The sequence below is a fragment of the Drosophila ficusphila genome, unplaced genomic scaffold, assembly GCF_018152265.1.
Source record: "Drosophila ficusphila isolate 14025-0441.05 unplaced genomic scaffold, ASM1815226v1 contig_414, whole genome shotgun sequence".
NCBI lineage: Eukaryota > Metazoa > Arthropoda > Insecta > Diptera > Drosophilidae > Drosophila > Drosophila ficusphila.
Genome location: NW_025064328.1, coordinates 13560376 through 13585377, shown reverse-complemented (window position 1 = coordinate 13585377; position 25002 = coordinate 13560376). Strand labels below are relative to the sequence as shown.

The 25002-nt window shown below is 43.9% G+C and overlaps 4 protein-coding genes across 13 annotated transcripts; 3 read left to right on the top strand and 1 right to left on the bottom strand.

Moving 5' to 3' along the window:
* Positions 1 to 3424: 3424 nt before the first annotated feature.
* Positions 3425 to 12906, top strand: LOC108090864 (mucin-5AC). Of its 4 annotated transcripts, none has more exons than XM_017189755.1 (4): positions 3425 to 3936; positions 8822 to 9094; positions 11423 to 11554; positions 12310 to 12906. In XM_017189755.1, the coding sequence occupies exons 1-4, from the start codon at positions 3837 to 3839 to the stop codon at positions 12774 to 12776; spliced, it is 972 nt and encodes a 323-aa protein (XP_017045244.1). In that variant the 5' UTR covers positions 3425 to 3836; the 3' UTR covers positions 12777 to 12906. The 4 variants fall into 4 exon arrangements, with proteins under 4 accessions (XP_017045244.1, XP_017045243.1, XP_017045241.1 ...); XM_017189754.1 differs by having other exon boundaries at positions 10982 to 11554; XM_017189752.1 differs by having other exon boundaries at positions 9674 to 11554.
* Positions 12907 to 12967: 61 nt separating this feature from the next.
* LOC108090866 lies at positions 12968 to 14010 on the top strand. 2 transcript variants are annotated; one of them, XM_017189757.2, is made up of 4 exons: positions 12968 to 13280; positions 13352 to 13433; positions 13507 to 13642; positions 13695 to 14010. In XM_017189757.2, the coding sequence occupies exons 1-3, from the start codon at positions 13068 to 13070 to the stop codon at positions 13560 to 13562; spliced, it is 351 nt and encodes a 116-aa protein (XP_017045246.1). In that variant the 5' UTR covers positions 12968 to 13067; the 3' UTR covers positions 13563 to 13642; positions 13695 to 14010. The 2 variants fall into 2 exon arrangements, with proteins under 2 accessions (XP_017045246.1, XP_017045245.1); XM_017189756.2 differs by having other exon boundaries at positions 13507 to 13647.
* A 1069-nt stretch (positions 14011 to 15079) lies between these two features.
* LOC108090879 (outer dynein arm-docking complex subunit 4) lies at positions 15080 to 18589 on the top strand. 2 transcript variants are annotated; one of them, XM_017189779.1, is made up of 2 exons: positions 15080 to 15645; positions 17817 to 18589. In XM_017189779.1, exons 1-2 carry the CDS (start codon positions 15517 to 15519, stop codon positions 18486 to 18488), a joined length of 801 nt encoding a protein of 266 aa, XP_017045268.1. In that variant the 5' UTR covers positions 15080 to 15516; the 3' UTR covers positions 18489 to 18589. The 2 variants fall into 2 exon arrangements, with proteins under 2 accessions (XP_017045268.1, XP_017045267.1); XM_017189778.2 differs by lacking the exon at positions 15080 to 15645 and adding an exon at positions 16561 to 17509.
* Positions 18590 to 18695: 106 nt separating this feature from the next.
* Positions 18696 to 24232, bottom strand: LOC108090878 (synaptojanin-1). 5 transcript variants are annotated; one of them, XM_017189773.2, is made up of 4 exons: positions 24147 to 24232; positions 21818 to 23385; positions 19525 to 21747; positions 18696 to 19466 (listed from the first exon to the last, which is right to left on the bottom strand). In XM_017189773.2, the coding sequence occupies exons 2-3, from the start codon at positions 23273 to 23275 to the stop codon at positions 19546 to 19548; spliced, it is 3660 nt and encodes a 1219-aa protein (XP_017045262.1). In that variant the 5' UTR covers positions 23276 to 23385; positions 24147 to 24232; the 3' UTR covers positions 18696 to 19466; positions 19525 to 19545. The 5 variants fall into 5 exon arrangements, with proteins under 5 accessions (XP_017045262.1, XP_017045264.1, XP_017045263.1 ...); XM_017189775.2 differs by having other exon boundaries at positions 23817 to 24201; XM_017189774.2 differs by having other exon boundaries at positions 23874 to 24201.
* Positions 24233 to 25002: the final 770 nt, after the last annotated feature.

The following is a 25002-nucleotide window of genomic DNA, read 5'->3' as shown; positions in this document are numbered from 1 at the left end:
TTGTCAACGCATTTTTCAATATTTTTGCAATAAAAATGTTGTTGTTTTTACAGAAGATGCGTCGCTGTTGTCGTCGCGAACCAACTGGTTCAGCATTCAAAATGCAAACTGGTCGCAACCGCCGAATCGTTTGACTTTTCAGCTGTTTTCGGCGTGTTGTTTTTCAAAAATATGTTTTCCATGTGGGCTGCATTCAGCAAATTGCATTTTATTGAATTTTATTGATACAAAACTGGTTGCAAAATCGATAATAACACAACAAATTTGGCAAGCAATAATTGTAAGACAGACATGTTTGGTTTGTTGTTTACAGTTTTTTGGGATGGACTTTGAGTATAAATAATGTACAAGCCGAATTTTAAATAAAATATTACAAACCTGAAATACAAATGTTTGTTAAACAGTTGTTTGTATGTTTATTGTCTTTTGGGAATCATGTTTCTAAAAAGATTAAGAATATACTCGTATACACATTAAAAATATATTTTTATAGGTAGATACAGGCAACTGTCGTAAACTTTGTAATAGTATTATACTTCTAGCAGAACCTAGCAGAACCATTTGATATTTACTTCATATGTCTAGTCTTAAAATAGCTAAAGCTTCGATTTTTAACAATATATTTTAAAACTCTGAACTATAGCACAAGCTCTTTATCCAACGAAAAGAGTTTGGCTTTTAAAAAAAATGTTTATTGTATCGTGTGAAGTTGCAAAAAAAAAAACGACAAAGGCATAACATTTAAATTTGAAATCTGCATGTTTATTATGCAGGGCTTCCCCAATTCGAACCGTAAGTGGGATTTCGCATGGAGAAAAACCGTTGAAGTTTGTTGTGTGACATTAATGACGATAAACAATTAATAAGGCGCTTTGGGTGAAGGGTCGCGGCGACATTTCCCAACTGAGCCGACTCTATTAAAGTAAATAATATGTGTCGCGCATTGTTGTTGCTTTTAGCTGACTTTGCAGTTTCCAAGATGCCAGCGTGTTGCCATTGTTGCGGCCAAAAAGAAATCCAAACAAAACGAAACGAAACGAAACGAAAAGAAGCGGGCTGAAATGTATAAAAACGTTTGTTTTCGTAATACAATTTTGATTACTTCTTCGACGCCAGCCGCCCATTGATGGGCATTGTCTCAGTTTGGCCCCCTTTGTGCGTCCCTAAGCGATTTGATTTATGGGCGGAGGTGCTCAAGTCGAGATCCACAAAGGCCCCCGGGTTGGCTACCGTTGGCCATTTGCCGGGATCGCGGTCCATTTGGCAATAGCTTTGTTGTAATTGTAACAATAATAACAGCCGTGATTCCCGACGCCGATGCCCCAGCCAACTGGGCAATCATTGACAACGCCGTTGTCTCCAGGGGCATGGCCTAAAAAGGGGTCAATCTTAAGAAGACAGTTCCATAGGTGATGTATTTTAAGTCAACAACAAACGAAACTCGATACCAGCAACAGATCAAGAAGAATAATAAGCTTGTCCAGAAGAAATGTTATTCTAATCCGTATTAGTGTTGAAAAGAATAAAATTAACAAACTTATTTTACTTACTTTTTAATAATTTATGAGTATTAAAAATGTTTTTGTTTCCAGAACCATGAAAATATTTTTATAGTTCTAAGAAAGTTAAATTATTTTCATGAAAATGAAATACTAAAAAATGTATTATCTTTTTTATGTTTTTAAATGTGTGATCACATTAGTAAGCTTTTTTCCATTTCATATTTAATATTTGTTTACCCCTTTTCGGCGCACCCTTTGGTGGACCATCATGAGGCAAGGAAACTGGCTCTTTGATCGTCAAAAGCCAAATGCCGGTACAAATGCTCAAATGCGGAACCAATAAGCTGACATAATTTTTTGTGATGGGCGCGAAATAAAAGTTTTGCTCGAGCCAAATGATAATTACATTCCAGAGGCATCTGAAGATATGGTCATGGTTGGCTTTCAAATGCGATCATTAACGCATTTAAATTTGAAGACCGTAGTGCGTTGGCTATTCAAGGACACCAAAGGAGACATTAGTGATTAAACAAATTGGGGATTACTATACTAAAACTCTTTATATGCAAAATCTCAAAAGAATTTCTATAAGCACCAAAAAATGTTGGTGCCATTTGATCACGAGACAAGATGATCTAATCACCGGTCGTGTTAATCGCCGGGCGGTCTGAATGCCAAAAGTTCATCGATCACTGACACCGCAGATCAACTCAACGCATCTTTATTGATCTCTCAAAAGTCTGATGGATGGGTTCTGACTCAGCCCAGTCAAAAACTCAATGCAATGAGAGAAACAGAAAAGCCTGAATAATGTTTATGTCAACAACGCGTTTAAAGTCTTTCTATCGGCGAATATTTATGAATTGAGTCGAGAACAAGAACTTGCCGGATGAACAGGATCTTGCGAATCTGTGACATATGGACGAATAACTTATGAATTGTTAGCATAATACTTTTCGAAAATCAAGCCAAACCTGTCAAAATAAACAAACCGATCGGAGCACGTTCGTTTTCAATAAGCATTTGCATTTAGTGTGTGTTTAATTTATGCGAAAGTTGTGTCTATTTGGGAACCGCTTAGCCTATTGTCTTGTAAATCACTCGAAATATAGGCATAATGTTAGACGTCTGTTGGCTGAATGTTAATATTAACACTCTATGAAGTAGGGTGACTTTTATGTATCATCAGAAAAACCTGCAAGTAGAACATATTTGTTCTCCAAATATGAATAGTTGTGAGCTTGATTATATCCATTTATTCCTATTCTTCATTCCTTGGGATGATTTTATAAGCAAAATCTAAATGGGTTGTTGCCATGATTTGGTATGCTATATTTTAAATCAAATTTTTAATGTCTTTTAATCAAATTCCGTTATTAATAAGGCTAATGATTCGAATTTTTGTTTTTAGTCATTATATTTATTTCTTTACCTACATACCTTTTTGGAAATCACGAAACATATACATACATATTTTGCTAGTATCTTTTGGCTTTGTGTAAGATTTAAATATAGTTATGATTCTAACAAAATTGGTGATCATGGGGTTAAGAGCTGGATGTGATCAGGTTGCTCGACTGACCTTGAACGTCATTGGCAATGCGTCAAACTGTGGCGACAAACCAGTATGCAAAAAAAAAAAAAAATGCTGATCACCAGGCGGCAATTAAAACAATTATTTTGCCCAGTTTCCCGGTCGATAGTAGATAAGTGAAACAAGATCAGAAGAGAGGAGAAAGGCGAGGGAGTATTTTGCATAGGTGGGATTTTCTTGCGATCAAAATTCAAATTTTCCTTCGCTCATTTACACCCGGCCCTCTGCCTCTGCCGGCTTCGCTGTCGCAGTAGACGTCAACGTCGCCGCCGCAGACAAGTCAAGCTCCGAGCAGCGGCTCTTGGCCAAGTTTATTGAAAGCGCAGAATCCGTGAGCTACGGACGTGTTTCGCTCGAGCGCATCGCGCATCTTCTCCCAACTTCGACCTACGATCTCTCGCTCGCACCCGCTCGCCGTGAATAGCACTGTCTCGCTCGCACACCGAAGTGATCGTGATATCGTGCCGCGGATTTTGAGATTCGATTGAGAAAAGGCGGTGAAAATATTACACATTATAGTTGTCGGCTTCGATTGCGTCGCCTGCGATTTTGTCATCGCGATCATTGTTAGTCGGCGGCTCCTACGCGATAATTATTCCGGCTTGTTGTTTAACCCCTTTGGGCAATGCCCAATTCTAAATTGTTAATTGCGTGACAAATTCAGAAGGAGATCCCAGCAAAAAAAAATAAAATAAAAAATAACAATAATAAATACGAAACACCAGCTCACCCACGACATAATGCAGATCGATCCGAAGCCACGATGTGGTGGCAGCGTGGCTAGCTTTACCGTTATGCTGCTGCTGATCATCGGCGCCGAATTCGCCGTTGGAAGGCCTGGTATTAAATCAAAGAAAAATATATACATATATATTCGTAGATGAACAATAAATAAATAAACTAAGGCGAATGCAATTGCGATTGCGCTATCGGTATCGCATATTTAATTTGCACCAGCATGCGAATCCGATATCTGGATCAGTGATCTTTTTCGCTTTCTTTGTCTTTATCTTACTTTACCCATTTCTGTTTGCGGTTTACGTTTTAAATGTTATGTGTGCTTATTGCGTATTTTCTGGAGGAAGCTACGAGTTTATGGCTGTGATAAAAATTATAGATTTATTAAATGTTAGTCATAAATTGTATGCCTGTCGAACCAGTTTCAGACACGTTACCATTTAGAAATGTTCTTTACTTGAAAGTTCACTGGATCCACAACTTAAAGCTTCCTCTTAACTTTATCTGTAACTAATTTTACGATTTTACAGAACCCTACTAAGTTATATTCTGAACCCAAGTCCCCCTTCCCCTCCCTCTGTCTGTCAATATCTGTTAGATGTTCCAATTGTACAATCAACTCACTGTAATGCACATTAAAACTCACCTCACCTGCATTTGAAAACCCAAAAGTCACCAGCGCACTTAATAGTTTTCACCCCGCTGTGAACTTCGATCGTGATCGTGATCATGACCCACATCGGTTGGGAGACAAGCGTTATCCCCCAGCTAACGATTAATGACAATGGCACCAACAGGCGGAAAAAACCAGTGGGTTTGAAATTAAATATATTCAATGAACTTGTACATTTTAAGACAAAAGATTGTAGAATGATGGTACAATCAAGAAATAAATGTATAGGGTTTGGCTATAACCAGAGTAGTTTTTAATTTCTTAAATATTTAAAAGACACTTTGTTTTTACCTTGTTTCCTTAAAATATGTAACTCTTTACTGAAGGCTATCTAGTTAAATGCCTGCTTTTTGTGAAGGGCTTATCCGTGTTCATTGATGCATCTTTATTAACATAACTTATTTTTCGAGTGCAGTCTGCTGACTTGTCCTGAAGGCTCTTGAACAGCGAAGGCTAATTGCAGTCAAGAGCCTTATAACTGCTGCCTTAAGCTGTTTTTGTTTGACAAACAAACCGAAGAACTGGGCGCCGATCATTAAGTTTTTTGGGTTGAAAGCGAAATGAAGTAGCCGCTGCAAAAACAAACAAACAAACAGCGCGATTCCCAAAGGCAAAGCCGTAGGAAAAATGAAATTCGAGAAGAGCCGTTGGTGAAGAGACCCCAAAGAAAACCCAAACTCAATCCGAAGCTGAAACAGAAACAGAAACCGAAACCCAAGCCAAAAGTGGGGGTTACGTAAGTCGAAGATAACGTGACTGGCAAGGCTTCGACAAAGTCGTTTGTGGATCTGTCTTCCTCTCGGCATTCGGGGGCTAAAGAAGGGGTTAAACGACCTCTGGGATGAGTTCCCTAGAGGGGATCCATGGAGTCTATAAATTTAGCGACGCTTTTGTCAAGACGATCTGTTAACTAAGTTGTTTACAGCAACTTGAGACTAATGTTGTGGCGCTCTTTTGTTTTTGGGTCATGGGGCCACCGACAAGAAGCCACAAAGAAATAGCAGAAGATTTTTCAAAAATAAAGCTATTAGAAAATTGTGGAGCACCTCGAAAACTTGGGCAAAACCCACTGACCAACTGGTCGTAGTTAATTGGCCAATAACAATTAAAGCGAATCCATAAACTCTGAGCTCATTTGAAGCAGCTGTGATGGAAATATCATTGGTGCTTAATGGATTTCTTTGGCTCGAAATAATTACATTTCGGTCACCGTTTTCACTATTCGGCAATCAATGAACCCATCGTAATGAATGGACCCCTACGTGATAATTAGCGAATTCGCACGGATCTGAAATAGGGAATCGTGCCTCACTTTCGCGTGGCTTGATTTATGATTCAGCCGCAGATTAACGTAATTAAAACACAATGGGATATCAACCAGTTATGGATATAGATAAAGATATGTAGACACATGAGCAGTGGTAATTTGATTTCGACATTAACAAAAAAAATCGGATTTGCCAATCTATTGCGAATTTTTCAAAGGCAGCCGACAAAAGCCAGAACCCATTCTGTATCCATTCTAAGCCATAAATATTTAAGTATTTATGGGTGAGTTCGGTTTCAGATTCGACTTCGGTCTTTCCCCTTGACATTTCCGAGGCAATCATAATAAAATCATATTTTGTTTGGCGATTTCAAGTGCAACAAACACGCTTTGTTTCATTTTGGCTTAATGCAAAAGTATAATTTACAAGTTGAAATTTTGTTTTTGCGATTTGACACATTTCGTTAGTCGATTGTGTGTGGGTTAACAGCCCAATAAGTCGATAACTCCAAGGCCTGAGAGATGATATAAACGAAGATTAATAAAAATCCATTACATTTTTTTCGCTGATTCCAGCGAAGGTTGGCCAAGCATAAAAAACATGCCAAAACAAAAAATGAACAAGATGGTAAACAAACTGTAAAATTGGCAAGTGCAAAATGTTTTCAACAGAAATTCCCATTGTCTTTAGGTGGGTGCAGATGTCGTGAAGCCGTCAATCAATTAAAAATTAAATTCAATAAACACAAGCAGCGGGGTGTATGGAGATGGCTATGAAGATGGAGATGTTGATGGCGATGTCGATGAAGATGAAGATGGCGTTGGAGACAAGCAAAATTAATTGGCCTGAACTTGGGCAGCATTTCGAGGCGGAAGTGCGGGGAATCGCAATGGTTTTCGGTATTATCCAAAAACACTTTCGGCCGTCAGCCGTGACGCAAGTCATCTTCACTATCTCTCTAACATTCGTACAATAATATATACCTATATTATTGCGAGAGAGGCCGTGTTGCAGGCGAAAGTTCATGGCTTCCTGATTCGCTGTTAAGCCCGTCCCAAAATGCAAATTAATCTCGATTGTTAAACGTAGAATAGAGATATGCACATGTGCTTAGCAGCCGGAACTGACTTGACTGGAAATAGCAAATTTGAAGCAACGCCCATCGCGAACTCACTTAGTCACATACCAGTTGAGTTGACCGCAGAGCAGAAACCGCATTTCCAGAATTCCCCATCGCCAACCTTATAACAAAATATCTCATATCTACATTATAGATGTACAATTTATTCAGTTATTCCGCTGTAAACAGGAATCAAGGCGCTGATCGCAAAATCAGAAGCTGGCTGAGAATCTTTTTAGATAGCCAAGTGAATTATTATTAATTATTCGCATTCGGCACGAGCGAATCACAATGCCCGTAGTGAAAAAAACAAAATCGTTGTCAGTGCAATCATTAGCCATTAATTCGCTTGTTGTTGCTGTCAAAGGCAGCTGCTGTTGGTTGGCCTGTCACTTGGATTCCCCGATTCCCAGACTCCCAGCGACAGAACAATGAGTGCCTCGTTTGACAAAACCCATCCACTAATTGAAAAGTGCGTTTCGGGACTATAATGCAAGGTTTTCAAAAATATTAGGTTGGTTGAAGTTCATTTAAACAAATAGAGTTGTCAATGCGGCTTTAATTCGTTATTTATGCAAATATCCAAATCGAAAATCAATTAATAGGATGAAAACATGGGGACATTAATTTGTACTCCCAGATAGGTTTTGGGTATCAATATTATTAGGTTTTTTGCACCAATATTTATGGGTTTTTTTTTCAATAAAGGGGAGTGTCAAATAAAATGGTTTGAGCTTTTAATAAGCTATTGCTCACTTAAGCAAATTATCGCTGTGTGTTACTATTAATAATAAGTACTCATTCTGTCATCATGACAATATCATAATATGACAATATGAAACGCACTGTACGCCTTCGAGCCCTTTTACTCGCTTCCAATGGCCAGCCGAAACGAAAGACTTAGGCAACGAACTTGATGGTTGCACACCTGTCACACCCACACAAAAAGCACACACACACACACTCGCGCATTGACTAACCTGCCTGGGTAACTTTTAAAATTGAATTTTATCTGGTGGCGGACCTTTGTGTAACTAACAGTAACCACCGCACAGCAGCCACACATCACAACAACCGCAGCAGCCACCCGAAAAAAACCAAATGGATGGCCCATCTCAGTCAATGTCAATCAATCAGCCGCTGCGGCAGCCAAATTGCCCAAGAGCCGCCCACAGCTGCCTCATCTGTCACCCAACCTCCAGCACCACTGCCACAGCCACTGCAAAAGCTCCTTGACAGAAAATTAAGATACAAATTCAGTTAGCCCTTTAGATAAAAAATGTTAAATGTTTTCTTTAGTAAGTGATTAAGAAAGTTAAAATAGAAAAGAAAGTTGAGAGATTTAAAAAGATTATTCAAAATGTTCACTTACTCCTTAATACCTTAAACCTTCCATACCGACACTAAGTTAAATATAACAAATAGAACAAAGTATAAATAACCACTAAATAATTTGATTTTTCATTTACTTAAGCTAGATAATTAACAGTTATAAAGAACTCATATTCTGATCAAGTTTTAGCTACCAGTTTCTTTTTATTTAAAATCCAACATAACTATTATTTACCAATAAATTTGGACAAAAAATACAGAGTAGCTTTCTTAGTCTTTTGAAACCATGATAATTCTAGTTAGTTCTCAAATTACTTTTATTGTAAGTAAAGGAAAAGTAAGATTTGTTTTTAATTCGAATCTTGAAGGTGTTTTTAGGGATGCCACATTCCATTCTCATTTTCTCTCTCATGCTGCCATTCACCCACTTTCACTTGCCACTTGCTACTTCCACTTGCCACTTGCTACTTCCACTTGCCACTTGCTACTTCCACTCGCCACTTGCCACTTTATGTGCAACGCTTTTGCAACGCTCGCAAAGAAGCCGCCGCTGCCACAACGAGACCCACCACATTCTGCTCTGCCCTCCAACAGATGTGCGCGAGTCGCCCTTCGCCCGCGAACTGCAGCCGCCGCTGCTGCAGCCGGACGTGACCTTCAACCCCGCCCAAGGGGGCGTGGGCGGTGGCGTCGGGCCAAAGGCCATCGACAGCTATGGCAACCCCATCGACGCTTTGCGACCCATCGACACGCCCGACGGTCGCAAGGTGGTTAGCGCCCAGGGCGTCCAGTTCGAGATACCCACGTACGCCTCGGGGATCACGGAGATCCGCCGACCGGCCGACGATCTGTTGCCGCCGCACATTGGTGAGTTGACATCAGCCACGCGAGCAGCGGCTGCCAGCGGTGCCACCACCAGAACGGAAACGGAAACGGAAACCAGGACAAAGAACGAAACTAAACACAAAACAGAAACAGAAACTCATACAGAAACAGAAACAGAAAATGCACCACACACCAGCAGTAGTCGTAGTAGAAATAGTTCAATTAGCACTAGCACCCGCACCGCACAAGCCGCACCCATTAGCACCACCACCACTAACAATAAGCTGGCCAAGCGCGATTCGATCGGCGGCCAGTTTCCCATTGCACCACCCAGTAACCGCCACGCCCCGCCCGCCTTTTCCCTGATCAAGCTGAATCCCTTTGACGGCCAGGACTCGCCCCTCATCCAAATTGGTTCTCATCCCAGTCCAAGTCCCAAAACAAGTTCCAAACCAAGTCCCAAACCAAGTCCCGAACCAAGTCCCAAATCAAGTCCCAAACCAAATCCAAGTTCAGGTTTAAATCCAAGTCAAAGTCCCTGTCCCTATTCCTTGAACCCCTTCCTAGCCAAAGCGAATTGCTCGAAATACTCAACACCGAATCCGAATCCTCTCCAACCAGATGCCATCGCTGTGGGCCTGGAACCCAGCCAAGATCAGAAACCGAACTCATTCACTGGCACAGCATCAGCATCTGCACCAGCACCACTTCCAGCCACATCACTAACACCGCCCCACCATGATCCACCACCAACCATCGAGACGACGACCAGCGCGGATGTGGAGGTGGAGCAGGCGCACCTGGTGCCACTTTCCTCCCCGGAGAAGGACAAGCTGGCGGAGCTGCCCGATTACCTCAAAGAGTTGCAGCGCGAGGATCCCAATATCGGTGGTCCAGTGGAATGGAAGCCAGCTGAAGATGGAGCCCCTTTGAGTGTAATTGCCTGGGATCTGTTGCCACCTCATAAGGATCAGGATGTCCATCACGGTGAGGATACTGCCCAGGAACCCACAATCATCACAGAAGCGCAGCAGTTGCCTGCGAAGAAGGTTCAGGGCATCGTGGATCCCATTAGCCACAATATACGGTTTAGTCTGAGCAGTGGAAATGTGAGTCCAGTGGCTCCACAGCCGCAGGAGCAGCAAATCAACGATGGACCAGCCAATCATGGCACCAATGCGCATGTAGGGGGAACTACGACCAGCAATCCAGGACGCTTCCCCAACCGACAACGTGGAACGGCGCACTACAGCACCACCAGGAGCAGCACCACTCCCAGACCCAGGATCACCACCACTCAACCCACTACAACCACAACGAGGGCCACAACTACTACTACGACCAGGAGAACCACAACCCCTACAACTACCACAACCACCACTACAACTACCACCACACCGAAACCAGAGATACGCACCACCAATCCAGTACCCAGCACCACCGAGGATCCCGGCACATTCTATAAGCTAGATAACGAGGAGTCCTATGCCTACACCTTACCTCCGTGGTTGCAGGAGGTCACCGATCCGGATTTGGATGTTGCGGTCACCTTTGAGGTGCCAGCCGACAACGATCAGTACAACCACACTATAGCAAATGATTTGGTGCCACCACTGGAGCCTTTTGTGGATCTGGGCAACATTCAGCTGAGGCCACCGCCCACCAGCAAGCCGACAACAACCAGCACCACCACTACTACTACTACAACCACCACGGCAGCACCTACCACCACAAGAACAACTACACCACGAACAACCACAACAACAACGCCACGAACAACGACAACTACAACTACAACCACAACAACCACGCGACGTCCGAGCACGCAGCGAACCACCAAAGCACCCATACCACCCACGCACACCACCCAAGCGCACCCAGAACCACCACCGCCAGTGAAACTGACCACAACCACCATCCAAAATGCAGATAATCCGTCGGAGGAAACGAAGAGCACCACTGCGAGCTCCTTGGACGCGGGCAGCAATCCCTTCGATTCGGCGACGATTCCCGCTTGGCTGAGGGACTTCGACTATCCGGATGTGGGTCCCGGCGTTCCCTTCGATCCGGATAACTTTGGTCCATCGGCGGCCAGCAGCAGCACCCGTTCCCCCACCAATCCGCCACCACGCCCCCCTACCGTCCCGTCCGCCCCCTCTGCTTTTCCATCCAAAGTCACGCTTCCGCTTCCAGTCAGCAGCAGCAGTAGCAGTAGCATCAGCAGCAGTGAGGAGCCACCGCTGGTCCTTGTGCCGCGCTCTGAACAATCGGACGACACTTCCAGTTCCGGTTCCAGTTTCGGTTCCCGTTCCAGTTTCGGTTCCGCTAGCGGCCCGGTTCCCACTACCAACTCTTTAACGCCTTTTGCAGCGCGCTTCGAGCCACAGGCCAGCAGTCCAAATTCTGCGGGTGGAGAACCCTTCCCGCCCAGCAAGGTCGAGTACACGAAGAGCGACGAGGGCAAGGTCATCAGCACGCCGGTCGCCAGCAATCAGCGAAAGAGTGAGTATTGAATTTGGTCAACGAATTTAGTCGATACATTTTATTGTTACTTCAAATTTATTACTTTATTACTCAGCACACTCTGAAAATAACTTTCAAACAAGCATTGTTTTTATGTTGAAAAGCCGGAACACAACCAGAAATATTAAAATTTTGATTTTCAAAATTTGGGAAGATCAAACCAAAAATTACTGTTACATCAAGTTTATTGCTTTATTACTCAGCACACTCTGAAAAAAATTCCAAACAAGCATTGTTTTTTGGTTGAAAAGCCGGAACACCACCAAAAATATTCAATTTTTGATTTACAAAATTTGGGAAGATCAAAACAAAAATTAATGTTACATCAACTTTATTGCTTTATTACTCAGCACACTCCTAACAAAAATTTCAAACAAGCGTTATTTTCTAAATTTATTACTTTATTACTCAGCACTCTCTGAAAAAAACTACCAAACAAGCATTGTTTCTTGGTTAAAAGCCGGAGCACTTCCAAAAATGTTCAAATTTTTGATTTACAAAGAAGAAGATAAATACAAAAATTTCTTGGGTTTCACAGAGTAGATTTTTGTGTGTTCTAAGCTTATCTGTTTTTAATTTCAGTAACGCTAAGTACCAAGCCTACTTTTACCAATAAGATAAATAAAGTATTTGTCAATCGGTTAGAGTTACTTTGGAACAAATGGTTTCTTTAATTTGTGTAGCAAATAAAACTCAGTAATAAACCTTTAAATTTTTTTGTTTCTTTTTCCCAGCGGAGACGGCGGCTCCAGTTAGCAACAATGGGAAATACACGGGTGGATTCGGAGCACCGGCGGGCTTACTCAAGCCACTGCCGAGCAGTTCCACCAGTTCCGCCTCCAACTCCGGATCGAATGGCCGGGAAAACACCGACATCTATGTGGCTGGCAATGCGCACGAATTTAGCGAAATTGTAAAGGCGAACAAGGCGAAGCCCACGGTGAATCCGGGTCGCTACAATGGTGGCTTTGGAGCGCCCACTGGCGTCCTGTCGCCCCAATCCCAATCCCCATCTCCATCCCAATCGCAGTCACAGTCGCACTCGGAACCGCGTCCCTTCCAGTCGGTTCAGCAGCATCAGCAGTCGGAGCAGGGGGATCGCCCATCATTCGCCGGACCTCGAAGGACAGATAGCCGATTCGGCGGACCGCCCGGCATTCTAGTTCCCTTCGACAATGTGCAGCGGACTGGGGGTCAGTAGGTGGAGGGGTCCGGGGAGACCGCGAATACTTTAAATTATTTATAGCCCATGTACATGTACCTATGCTAGAGCCAAGTGGATAGGTTGGCCAACACAACACTTGCGAAATAAAACGACTCAGAATAATCAAGTAAAATCTTTTGAATCTAGTTAGCTTGCATTTCCAGTTCATGGACTTCAGATTGACTTTCACTCAGTTCCACTCGGCTTTCATCTCGTCTAGACGTACAGCTAAGAAAGTGTTTACATTACATATATAATCAAAAGAGATTGTTTCAAATCGGTTACACAATGTGCCAGTCCTGCGACCAATCGCCCGAATGGTGCGCCAAGTTCTATTCGATATGGTGCATCGTATGGGGTGCTATTGGCCTCGTAGTTGGTTTTGTTTTTATGTTTGGAAGCCTCGCCGGAGAGGTCTTTTACTATTTCGGATGTTGTAATGGTATATTCAGCATACTTTACCTATTGGCCGGTATTTTCATGTTGGTTGGCGCCAAAATGGTAAGGATCGATACAATGGCTAGATAGCCATTTATTTTTAATATCCAACTTAATACATTTTATTTTAACAGAGCGGCAAGGGTTTGTTTTTGGCTGGCAAAATTCTTAGCTACTTTTGGCCTATTGTAAACTGTTTGGTAGTTTTCCCTATAGGTAAGTAAATAAACCCTTTATCTTACGTAGAACAACTTATTTATCGAGCATAATTTTAAATTTTCTTTTTTAGTTGTCCACATCATGGCCATAATAAAAATATGCAAACATCCAAAGGGCTCCTTTTAATAACATGCATTTCCATTCTCTATTTGTGTTTTTAGTACAAAACCTAAATTATAGAATAGAAACCGGAGCCGTATTAAAGGGCAAGGTAAGTGATAATAATTATTGAACTGTGTTAATGTGTTCCTTCGGCAGGTTTTTTAATGTAGGTGAAGAACCTAAAGGATTTGAGTCCAAATTATGAGTTTATTCTAATCAAAATCAACAAAATTTGCCCAATTGTCCTTTGTACAAGGAACAGTTTTTAATCAAATTGAAAAAGTCGATAATTTGAATGAAACTAAATATGAATAACTCGAAACAACAAAACAATAATTCTTTAAAAACATTAAAAAATTATAATGTACCGTTAGCAATGTTATCGGCATCTTTATCTTCAAACGGGGAATATAAAAACAATTTTTTGTGCTTGAAGCTAAAGGTTAATAAATACTAGAAAATTAGTAAATTATTTTATCCGAATTCTGATAGCGATTTAAGAGGGAGTAGTTCCATTCCGAGTTCAACAGGTGGTCCCACTGAAGCCTCGCATGCTAGCTGCTCGAATCTGGAACCGAAGCCATAACAATCGGAGGTCGTGTCTGTTCAATTGGAGTTGTCGTAAACGCGAGTCGGCATTAAGGTCTGGGGAGCAACTTGAGCAAATGCAAATATCATAATTTCCGACAGCACATCTGCAAAGTATGAAACGAACGGGGAGTAGGCCACAAATGGGGGCCCACCTCCGGATCCGCCTTTGCCACCGCCTTTGGAACCACCTTTCGATCCGCCTTTGGATCCACCTCCATTTTCAGAGGCCAGGCCACCGTTACGAGGGCAGGACAAATAAAATTGTTTCGTCACGCCACCGCGAAGGTTGCCAGCCGCTGTCGAAATGAGGCTGGAACACGCAAGACCTGGCCAAAACCACCGAGCTCCTCCGAGAACCACCCACTTCCTGCACACAAAGAACTCCACCCTCTCCCACCCATTCACGTGCTCCACCTTTACGACCTGCTCAAACATCAAGCTTATTTATTTACTCTAAAAACAATACCGGAAAATTAATAGCAATTTGTTGGGCTTCATAAATTTGTCGAAATAAATGTCCTTAACTGGCGAATGTCTTTTCCCCCTCTTTCAGTCCCAGAATTGCTGGGTGCTTTTAGGTGGTGGTGCTTCGAAATGGGTTCCACCTGGCTCAAATCGATTGCCTGACTCTGCATTTGGCCTTCTCTTATCAGCTGTTCCCGGGTGCGTGACTCCCCTTTTCCGAGTTCGGGTTTAATTTTGATGGCTTCAATTAACTGCGTGTAAATGCGGTGGCCCCTTGTCCCCCAAGCTCCCTCTTTTCCACAGAAATGCAACTTTCATGCACCGAAAACAATGCAAATCAACTTGAAATAGTTTTAAATATTGTACATCTAAAATAGGTCACTTATAAATGTTTAGTTTTTCTCAAGCTTTTGAAGAGAAAGTAATTAACTTCCCAACCTGCAAATTTAATTTTTTTGAATTGTATGTTACCGAAGTTAGAAATGGTTAAAACTGCTTTACATAAAATAAAATAATTTTATGATTAAAAACTTGGGAATGGACATTATAAATGGATGGGTTTTTCTTCGAGTGCCCAGAAGGGTTTGTTGAGATATTAATGAAACTTTATTGAAGTTTATTGCTGCTTGTCAGCGCATGTAAACTTACAAAGTAAAGAAAGCCAGAACCAGGAGCTGGAGTAGCAGATGGGAAGTGGGTTGTTGGTCTAGAACCAAAACCAAGTCGGGCCAAACGTAAAGTGAAGGAAGGTAATTTAGTTGCCCAACGACAACCGCCGCGAACAGACGTCATTTTTCCTGACGGAGTAAATAACTTATGATACTGTCCCAAAAGTAAAAAATGCGAAAGAACTAATTGGACGCGATCCCAGTTCGGAATATAACTCTGTCTCCTATAACTACTCAACGAAACCCAAATCAAAATGCCGCGAAAGAAACCGAAAGTGGATACTCTTGAAGAGATTGAGACCAGTATTAAACTGCTTTGTGATCAGTCCAATAATCACATGAAAGTTCGGGCTTACGAAAAGGCACTTTTCGGCTACAATCAGGTGGGTTTGATTTTTTTTCCAGAAATAGTTAAGGAAGTTAAGAAAGTCAAAACTTATAATGGGACATTGTCAAACGATATATTGGATATTCTTCATTACCAGTTGAGCCACATATCTATTTATTGGTAAACCAATTTACAAGCCATACTATCTATAATTTGGCACAAATATTTGTTTAAGAAATCAATACAAGTTAAAGTTGTAAACTACTTTTTTTCAAGTTGCATTTTTTACCAAATAAAGTTGGTTTCATATTTTTTATTTAAAATCCGAAATAATTGGATTAAGTAATACCAGTCTAACTATAACAAAATATTAAAACCCGCTTATCTAAAGGTTTATTTAATGTATTAATAAAAAGCAATGATTTAAACTTTAAATTTTAAAGTTTTAAAAATGGTTATACTTTTATTTAAATAAGAATGTTTGCCACTTATATTATAAAATGTATAAAATATTATGTAGATCGACAATTGTTATTTAAACATGAAAAACTTTATAAATTTAAGCGCGCTCACCAACATGGAAAGAAACCCCACTAAAGGCATGCAAAGCTTATTACAGTTTTAGAGGCGCGTTTCAAGACACAGTTTGATGTTATCAGCTCGTATTTTTATCACAAAACTTGCACCTGTGGAGTAACCGTGAATATTTTCATTTAACTACATTTTAGAATTCATTATGTATTAAATTTTAGAATTCATTATGTAAAAGACTACTTAACTTTTTCCATAAACTTACAAAATATCTCTTAGAACAAGTTAAGTTTCAAAACATTTAAAAATGCGAAAAAAAATACTATTAGGTCCTCCGTTTAAAAAAGTTTGAAGCATTTAATTCTTAAAACCCTTAACCTTTAGTATGATTTATTTTTATTACATTTATTATACTTTCGAAACAAGTTAAAAAATAAGTTTTTAAAAAATATGTATATGAAAAATGTTGATGAAGTATGTTAGGCGAGATGCCCACTCGAATATCTCTACGCAAATTCGGCTTTGAATGAAGTTTTCCTCAAGGTCGCGACCCACATAGAGGCCAAAGTTCTTGGCATTCACGCCTCCCAAAGACACGCCGCCTGACACCTGATATCTGGCACTTGGCACTTGGCACCTGGCACCTGGCACCTCGTTGTTTTGTTATCGATTGCTAACCCATTTGGGAGCGCCAGTTTCCTGGCAACAGCCTGGCAAAAGCGCCAATCAATCGCCGACTGATTTGGTCAGTAGTTGGATTTTAGCCCTTTTGTTAAGGACGGTGGATTTTGAGATTTTTTTAACGAGCGATTGCATAACAATCTCGCGGCATGTCAAACGTTCTGAACACCATCCTTGCTGTGGACAAGGAGCAGGAGCTGCTGCAGAGCTTCATCCGCACGGGAGCAGCGGCCGAAGAGGAGTCGCAGGACGAGGGAAACAGGCGCTCCAAGGGACGCTCCCACAAGCCGCCCATTTGGGAGAGGCGGGAATCCACGGAGAGAGGAGGACGTGGCGGAGGACGAGATGGCAAGCAGGCGGACGATGGAGGAGCCGGCGGAGGAGCAGGTGGCGATGGAGCGGGCGGCAAGCGGGGCAATCGCATCGAGGCCGAACTGAGAGCGGCTCGCAAAAAGATCGAGGAGCAGATCGCCAAGAAGAAGAAGCCAAAGGAGAACTTCGTGGACTTCTACACGGACAAGGATCGGGCGGCAGCAGTTAGCGCTGGAGCCTTCGACATCAAGCAGAGTCTGCAGATCAAGCAGAAGCAGGATCGCAACGAGGCACTCCTCATTCCCGATGAGGCGGACATCAGCTCGGTGATCGCACTGGGCCTCAAGGAGATCAAGAACGCCAATCCCGAGAACGCAATTCACTTTTTCTGCAAGGTCCTTTTGGTTCTTTAATACTACATAGAAATATTTATATTGGTTTTCTTATAGGCCAAACCTCTTGTTTCCTACTTACAATCAAATTTAAATATATGTATATATATTTAACAGGTTGCTCTATTAAGTAGTTAAAAAAGTCAAATCATTTTCGATTTTATAATATTTTAGAACAACTGCTCAAATTTGAAATGACCCAAGAAAATAAAAAATATGTTTCTCCTTAAGTATCGTATAAAACATTTACATTTGAATCAATTTAATAATTTTTTTGCTATAACTCCAATCCAAATATTCTATATTCCAGGCCCTGGAGCTGAACAGCACCGACATCAATGCCCTGATCTCGCGCAGCAAGTGCTACTTATTGCTGGGCGAGGCTTCCAAAGCCCTGCAGGATGCGGAGACGGCTCTGGGCGAGGATAAGAACAACATTCGGGCCATCTACCAGAAGGCCGAATCGCTTTACTACCTGGGACAGTTCGAGCAGAGCCTGATGTTCTTCCACCGCGGCTTGAGAGCCCGCCCGGAATTGGCACTGTTTCGTCTTGGTGTCCAGAAGACCCAGGAGGCCATAGAGAACACGATTGGCAGCAAGCCGGCTCCGGTGACAGCAGCTCCTTCAGCCAAGAGTGGCAAGTCGCGAAAGTCCGGCGAGGAAACGCCAAAATCGCAGGCAGTTGCTGGAACGGGAACCAGTGCAAGGGTACGCCAGAAGCCCAGTCGAGCGGATCTGGAGCGACGCAATGCCCGCAAACTTCTCGGAGAACTGTGCGTGGACAAGGAGTATCTGGAGAAGCTGCTGCTGCATCCGGATTTGGTGCGTGCGGACACCCACACGGAGAGCATATCCGCCTATGCCCGCGAGGCGGTGGAGTTCCTCAACAAACGACAGGAATTTTGGCGCCAACAGCGTCCTTGCACCGCCCTTCCCAACCACAAGAATCTGCCGCACGACGCAATGCCCAAGTGGTTCTAATGGCTTCAGTTGTCCATAGCTTCCTTGAGATTTACAGCTTCCGATGTTGAGTTTTTGTTTGAGTTGAGCCCGCTAGACAAGCTGGAATTAAATGAAATAAAGTAATTAAATTTATTTAACACGTGTTGTTTCAAACAAAGAAAAATCTGATACTTTTTTGGATACTGTTACCCCAATCCTGAACAAGTTTAAAATTAAGACCCAATATTTTTAGCGGGTATCATGTGGTTGGAATAGCGACTACAGCGGTCCAACTGGTTTATTGTTTTGTATTCTAATTGGTATGTCATTCGGTTGGGGATTAATTTAATCTTAGGCGTAACTTCAACTTTTTTAACAGAGTAATTGCAAATTCTCAATTTCATTGATATACTTCTTTAGCCAACGGAAACACAAATCTGAATGTAGCCTCAAATTGACCGATTACAACGATAGTTTAACAATGTGGAATAATAGGTAATTTTCGTCAATAGTTGTTCAGTAACAATGGATATATATGTTTAAGTATATCGTTCATACTGGAATCTGTTACAGAGTTCGTTTGCTGCTCCAGAGCTTATGCTTTTATTTCATAATTTGACTAGTACGGCTATAATTCATTTAAACATTACATTTATGCAGAGTAGTATAATACTTTGTCGCTTATATATTTCATTATTTGTTCGTCTTGGGCAAATCCGGTTCGATCGGGTTGAGTACTTCTAGCCAGCGTTAAACAAGTACAAAAAAGAGTGTAACATAAGGTTGGTCGCCTGGGTTTTTTTTACTAAGTGGAACTAATTAGTTTACTTTAAGTTTTGTTTGGCTTCGGCTAGAAACTATCGAAACAAACAAGCAGGTATAATACTAGTAACATAGAGATTCCATGCGAAGTGCAGATATTGCCAGGAGTTCTTCTCCCGGGTGGCCCAATATATTCGAGTATATTTAACATTAAATACAGCGATTCGGAATGCAATCGGAGTGCAAGACAGCGAGCTGAAATCAAACGGAAAACCATTAGAGGAATGGAATCCAAGAGAGCAATATGAAGTACCCTGAATGCGTGGCTTGGTGCTCAGTTGTTGGCTGGTCGCGTGGGCAGCGGTGGAGCATTGCCGCTCCTATTTGGTATGGGTGGTGGGCCCCGACGATTCGGCAGCGGAGGCGGCGGACCCATCGGTGCTCCTCCTATTACGGGCGGTGGCCCTGCCGGCGGCGGATGGCGTGGCGCCGGCACGTCCTCCTGGATCTCCTCGTAAATATTACTGGCGGTTTCGTAGGCGGTATCGGGTGGAATCGGATCTTTGGGCGACGGCACTTGGCGCGTGGGCGTCGATACCGGCGTGGCCTGCTTGCTCTGCATTTGGCGCGGCGGTGTCGGCGGTCCGGAGAGCACAGCCGGAGCCGTGGGCGAAGCCTTGCCCGAGGAGGAGGTGGACGAGCTGGCCGAGGCCAGTTCCGTGGGCGATTGTGATTTCGAGGATGGTGTGTTGTCCATCGCCGGCGGGCGGGGTGGTGCCGGCTGCGGCTGAAGCGGCGAGGGCATGAGCGGCTGGGCTTGCGGTTGAGGTGGTAGCGGTGGCTTCGCCGGCTTGGGCACAATGCTGATCACCCCGACGTGGGGCAGGTGGCGTGGCGAGTTCTTTGGCGACATTGGCATTGGGGGGCGGGCTGGGGGACGTGACGGCGGTTGCTTGGGTCGCTGCGGCACCTCCGGCGTGATGGCCTGCAGCAGCTGGGCATGCTCCGCTGGATTGGCGCACAGCGGTATGGTGTTGGTGGTGCACAGCTCGATTTCGCTGTCCACCAGATGCTGCCAGTCTCTGGACTTCAGCTCCAGGACAAGATCTAATCCGCAGACTTGAATGCTCTTTTTGGAGGCAGCATTCAAGGCGGACTCGCCATCACGGAAAGTGACCCACATGGTGTCCTCCACGTAGCGCACCAAGGTGACCTCTCCCATCTTGGACAGCTCGGCAATTAAAGCTGACATTACGTTCTCGTCGTAGATGGTGGGTCCATCCTCATCCGGCGACGACGAGGACTCCAGTACATGCACCACAATCGTGGAATCCGGTGGACCCAGATCCCGGATCACCTGCTCGAAAACAGCGCGTCTTCGCTGCTGATCAATCTCCATGATCTCTGCATCGATAATGGCAATCACGGGTCGGTGGTCACTCTGCTTCAGCTCCGAACGTCCATAGTGGATCAGCTTCCCGGGATTCCAAGCTGAGGCAGCGAAATCCCCTTCGGCCAGCGCCTTCCTTCGCCGCCAGAGCACTCGATCTGTCCAGGCGGGCGCACGTTGCTTTTCGGACGTATCGTAGTCATCGCTGAACAGATCGTATTTATACGTTGGGTCGAAGCTGATCTCTCCCTCGAGGAACTCCCCAAACACATTGCCCGCCTCCTGCTCCTTGCGCAGCTGATCAAATTCCAGGACGGTAGTTAGATCGCCGTTGCGAACGCACTCCTTCAGCTCGTCCTTTTCCATGTCGATGCGGTAGTTGAAGTCGCCGCACCAAAACACCCAATCGTGCGACTTGAGGGTCCTGCCCATTGGGAAAGCCAACTTCCTGGTGATCTCCGCATAGTCTGCGTTCCTTTCAGCCACCTGGGATTGACCGGCTGCAAAGTGGGCGCACACGAAGCACATGGAGGTGCCATGGAGCACAAATCTAATAGCACAGGCGCCCTTGTTTCCGGTGGCACCGCCCAATCCCGTCTTTACACAGTCAATGGCCACATCACGGATGTGCGGTGCATGTTCTGGTCGGATGTAGATGTACAGGCAAACGCCCACCAGTTGCTGGTACGTGAGCAAAACGTAGTCATTGTCCCGCGAGATCGTCTTCTGCAGCTCCTCAGCCCAAAGCTTCGCATTATCCGTGCTCGCCGCCATTATGTTGGATGCATTCAGATCCACGATTTCCTCAAATCCAATGGCATAGATATCCACCGGATGATCGGCGTTCTCCGACGGATTGTTCACATCCACAAGCGCCTTGGAGCGGGCGAGGGCATGGCAATCAAGCAGCCAGTCAGCCAACGAATCCTTGAACACAATGCTGCGGAAATGCTTGCCGCCGTTGACGTTGTAGGTGCCCACAGCAACTCGCGCCATCCGCGGACGCACGTATTCCGTGTAGCGCTTGCACAGCTCCCTCAAAACGGTGGTGGGAGCATGCAGCATGTTGGAGGGCAGCAGGATGCGAGCCCGATCGGCCAGCTCTGAGCTTAAAGTGGACCCAACCAGCAGCACATCGATGGCTTCCTGAAAGTTGATATAATTTAAAGAAATAAAGTAAGTAAGTAAGGGTATAAAAGGAAGCGTTCTAACTTACCTGTTTCGAATTATCCAGTAAGTTATTCTGTATGGTTCTTGCTGCCGATCGTGCTCCGTCCATCAATTTGGAACCACCCTGGATTGCTCCGGTGCCAGCGTAGATTTTGCTCACTTCATTTCCATTGTTTATCCACATCTGTCGGAAGATTTCCTCGAACCGCGAGATATTCTGCTGCTTGCCGCCCATTTTCAGGGCCTCCAACTGGACACCGAGCGTGTCCAATCCGAGGTAGGTCTGGACACAGTTCGTCCTGTCCAGACAGTCCAGGCAATTGGTGCGCACCACGCCGAACTGTTCGCGCAACACCTGACCGTTGGACGCGTGGAAGACGCCGTAGTTGGCCCCACAGGCCACGATGCGCTCCTTGAGCTTCGAGAGCGCCGAGAAATTGCCACCGCGGCACTCCTGGTGGTAGTCAAACACGACATGCGGCACATCCTTGTGGGCGGACATTCCATGATGGCGCTGGAACTCGTTGCTTAGCATGGCTTCTCCCTCCTTACTGCCGACCATTGAGCTTCCCAGTAGATTGACCACAGTTTGGTAGCCATATCGTTGCCTCATCATGCTCATGTGCCGATCGAAGGCGGCGGCCGAGGTTTCGAAACCACGCGATAGCTTCACCTTGTGCGAGCCCACCTGGACGCCGGGCTGTTCCCAGAAGAGCGGGACGGAGCCTCTGGTCTGCACATAACTGGTCACGTCACCATCGACATAGATCACCTGCTCCGTTTCCACGAAGTTGGCGACATAGCCCTCATCGTTGGTGCCGCGCACATTGAACCGCGTGCCCGCTCGTTCGCAACTCAGCCGGGAAATGATGGCGGCCCTGGCCTGCTTGGCGCCAATGTAGACGGTGCGCACCTCCACGGAACCGCACATGGCCTGCAGCAGCCAGGACTGGCAGTCGATGCCGAAGCGCATCAGGTGGATGTGCATCATGCGATTCCAGAAGAACCGGTTGTCCGTCTCCTCCGTTTGTTGGCGTCTTTGGGCGCAAAGCGTAATGTCAAACCGATGCGACGAGTTTCCGGATGCCGAGGCACTGGCATTGGTGTGAGCAAAGTAAAAGGTGCCCGAGTTGAGCAGCTTACGCACCTCGCTGATCTTGTCCTCGTTGGGCGCAGCATTCTGCAGCGAAACAAACGTGGTCTGCGTAATCCGGAAGATCTCGATGTCACCAATCTTGCCCATGGACACACAGCCGGTGACCAGCACCAGGAACAGCACTGTGCTCTCGCCGGCGTTCAGTTGGAGAGCACCGAGGCAACCGTAGGCATCGCACACCTTTGTGTACTGCTTCCGGATCACATCCGTCTCCTGTTGGGTCAGCAGGGCCACCGCATGCGACTCGAACAGGATGCTGTCGCTCTTGTGGCGGTGCTCCAGAAGAACACTGTGCGGCGAGGGGGCAATGGACTTCTCCAGCACACGGATCACCTTGGACATGGCCATTTTGCTGGAATTTATCTGCCTTTCTGTTGAAGGTTTTTAGGTTAGTGCGATCCTGTGCTTTTCTGTCTGATAAATTTTATTGTTGGGGAGATCGGACGAAGCTAAGACATCTGCGGGTGGAGAACAAACATTTAAATTGTGGGTGTATTAACATTTTTAATGGGTGTATCTGTTATATCACAAATATGTATATTCCTACTGGAATTGTATGAGTCTTTTTTGTTTAATAGTGCTCCCGGCTTTTTATATTGGCTATTGCACAAGAATTTTTGGACTCTCAATATATTTATTTTAAATTTAAAAAGTAACAACAGATACATGTGTTTAATGTCAGAAATTGCAGTTAAATTATATTTATTTACGACTTTAACAAGTTGCGTTATTCTTTACCAGAAATTTCGCCTCCCTTAAACTTTAAATTTAAACAAAGTCAGGAAAACCGAAAAAGTTTAGCTTGCTCAATAGACACTTTGAACTGAAATGGCACTAAAATTTCGGGGCCTGTTAAAAATCAATAGGAAACTTTTAAACATAAACAAACCGAGAAGCGAAGGAATTTTTCCCAATATTTCCGCCTCCCACTCAAGTTCACACATACTTGCAGCGTTCACATGCACCGGCGACAGCTGTGCTCTCTCTCTTTCTTTAATTCTCTGTTACTCTCTTCGTGTGTGTGTGTGTCGTGTAACTGATAAACACTTTCTGCGCATTGTATGGATTTTTCACATGCAATTTGCAATCAGAACTTATGGTTTTTCCCGGTAACTAACAATCGATGCACCTGGCAAGCACTATTTTCTCGAACCACATCAGTTCACAATGCCAATGGCAGTTTAAATTACTTTTTTTCTGGCTTTATTTCGCCAAATACCTTTGTTTGAAATTTTGTTGCAAAATTCTCGAGAGCTTTATCCAGTATGACCGTATTTGATAAGCGGCAAAACGACAGCATTCTTGCTTCTCTCGATTGTTATCGAGCTATCCATTTAGACCAGCGGGCCGTTCTAAGAATTTGATTTATGTGCTAAAAAAAAAAAACAGAGGCAAGTGTTTTGAACACCTTAGCAGATTACGTTGAACACTTTCAGATAGAGGTTAGTGGCTCTTTATCAATGGCGGACTAATTGAATGGAGTCTATAAAACATTTTCTATCTCGGCAATGGCAAATAAAGCAGTATCTAAATCGCCAAAACCTGCACACCTTTCTATTTGCCAGATAAGAAAACGCCCTCACTTTTACCCATGACTCCCCAATTGGGGATTTTCAGGCGCACCCTTTACCGTAAACATAAAACAGGTCAATTTAATAGAATTTGTTCCATTTCCGTCCGCATAACAGAAAAATGGCAAACCATAAAAATCCTAAGTCAAAAAATATCCTCCCGCCCACATGAATTATTCATATAATTATAAATGAAAATAAACAATTTCGATCTTTTAAAGAAGAATGTCAATGAGATATTTGCAATTAAGAGCAGGTTTTAAATATTATCGTAACAAAATTATTATTGTGTTTTGGAGGTCGTGACGCTTCTCACGTGTTTATGTCCCCAAAAAGTTGATTAGATAGCCCCATTGCGACTATTTGGAGTAATCTTTTAACAGCTCAATGCAACATCAAAGTGTAAATCACAGAGAATCGGGTGATTCATTCCATTTAGCCTTATCAGTGACCAGGGTCCGCAAATAAATTTGTATTACACACAGCATTCTTTGTGCTCGCAGA

What these genes read in the sequence shown, in the direction of transcription:
- LOC108090879 (XM_017189778.2), top strand. Translation starts at nt 16,952, where the DNA reads ATGTCAAACGTTCTGAACACCATCCTTGCTGTGGACAAGGAGCAGGAG. An exon ending in CAATTCACTTTTTCTGCAAG is followed by an intron (nt 17,510 to 17,816) that starts GTCCTTTTGGTT and finishes TCTATATTCCAG; the next exon opens with GCCCTGGAGCTGAACAGCAC.
- LOC108090864 (XM_017189752.1), top strand. Translation starts at nt 3,837, where the DNA reads ATGCAGATCGATCCGAAGCCACGATGTGGTGGCAGCGTGGCTAGCTTT. An exon ending in ATTCGCCGTTGGAAGGCCTG is followed by an intron (nt 3,937 to 8,821) that starts GTATTAAATCAA and finishes GCCCTCCAACAG; the next exon opens with ATGTGCGCGAGTCGCCCTTC. An exon ending in CGCCAGCAATCAGCGAAAGA is followed by an intron (nt 11,555 to 12,309) that starts GTGAGTATTGAA and finishes TCTTTTTCCCAG; the next exon opens with CGGAGACGGCGGCTCCAGTT.
- LOC108090878 (XM_017189773.2), bottom strand. Translation starts at nt 23,275, where the DNA reads ATGGCCATGTCCAAGGTGATCCGTGTGCTGGAGAAGTCCATTGCCCCC. An exon ending in TACTGGATAATTCGAAACAG is followed by an intron (nt 21,748 to 21,817) that starts GTAAGTTAGAAC and finishes ATCAACTTTCAG; the next exon opens with GAAGCCATCGATGTGCTGCT.
- LOC108090866 (XM_017189757.2), top strand. Translation starts at nt 13,068, where the DNA reads ATGTGCCAGTCCTGCGACCAATCGCCCGAATGGTGCGCCAAGTTCTAT. An exon ending in TGTTGGTTGGCGCCAAAATG is followed by an intron (nt 13,281 to 13,351) that starts GTAAGGATCGAT and finishes TTATTTTAACAG; the next exon opens with AGCGGCAAGGGTTTGTTTTT. An exon ending in TTTGGTAGTTTTCCCTATAG is followed by an intron (nt 13,434 to 13,506) that starts GTAAGTAAATAA and finishes TTTCTTTTTTAG; the next exon opens with TTGTCCACATCATGGCCATA.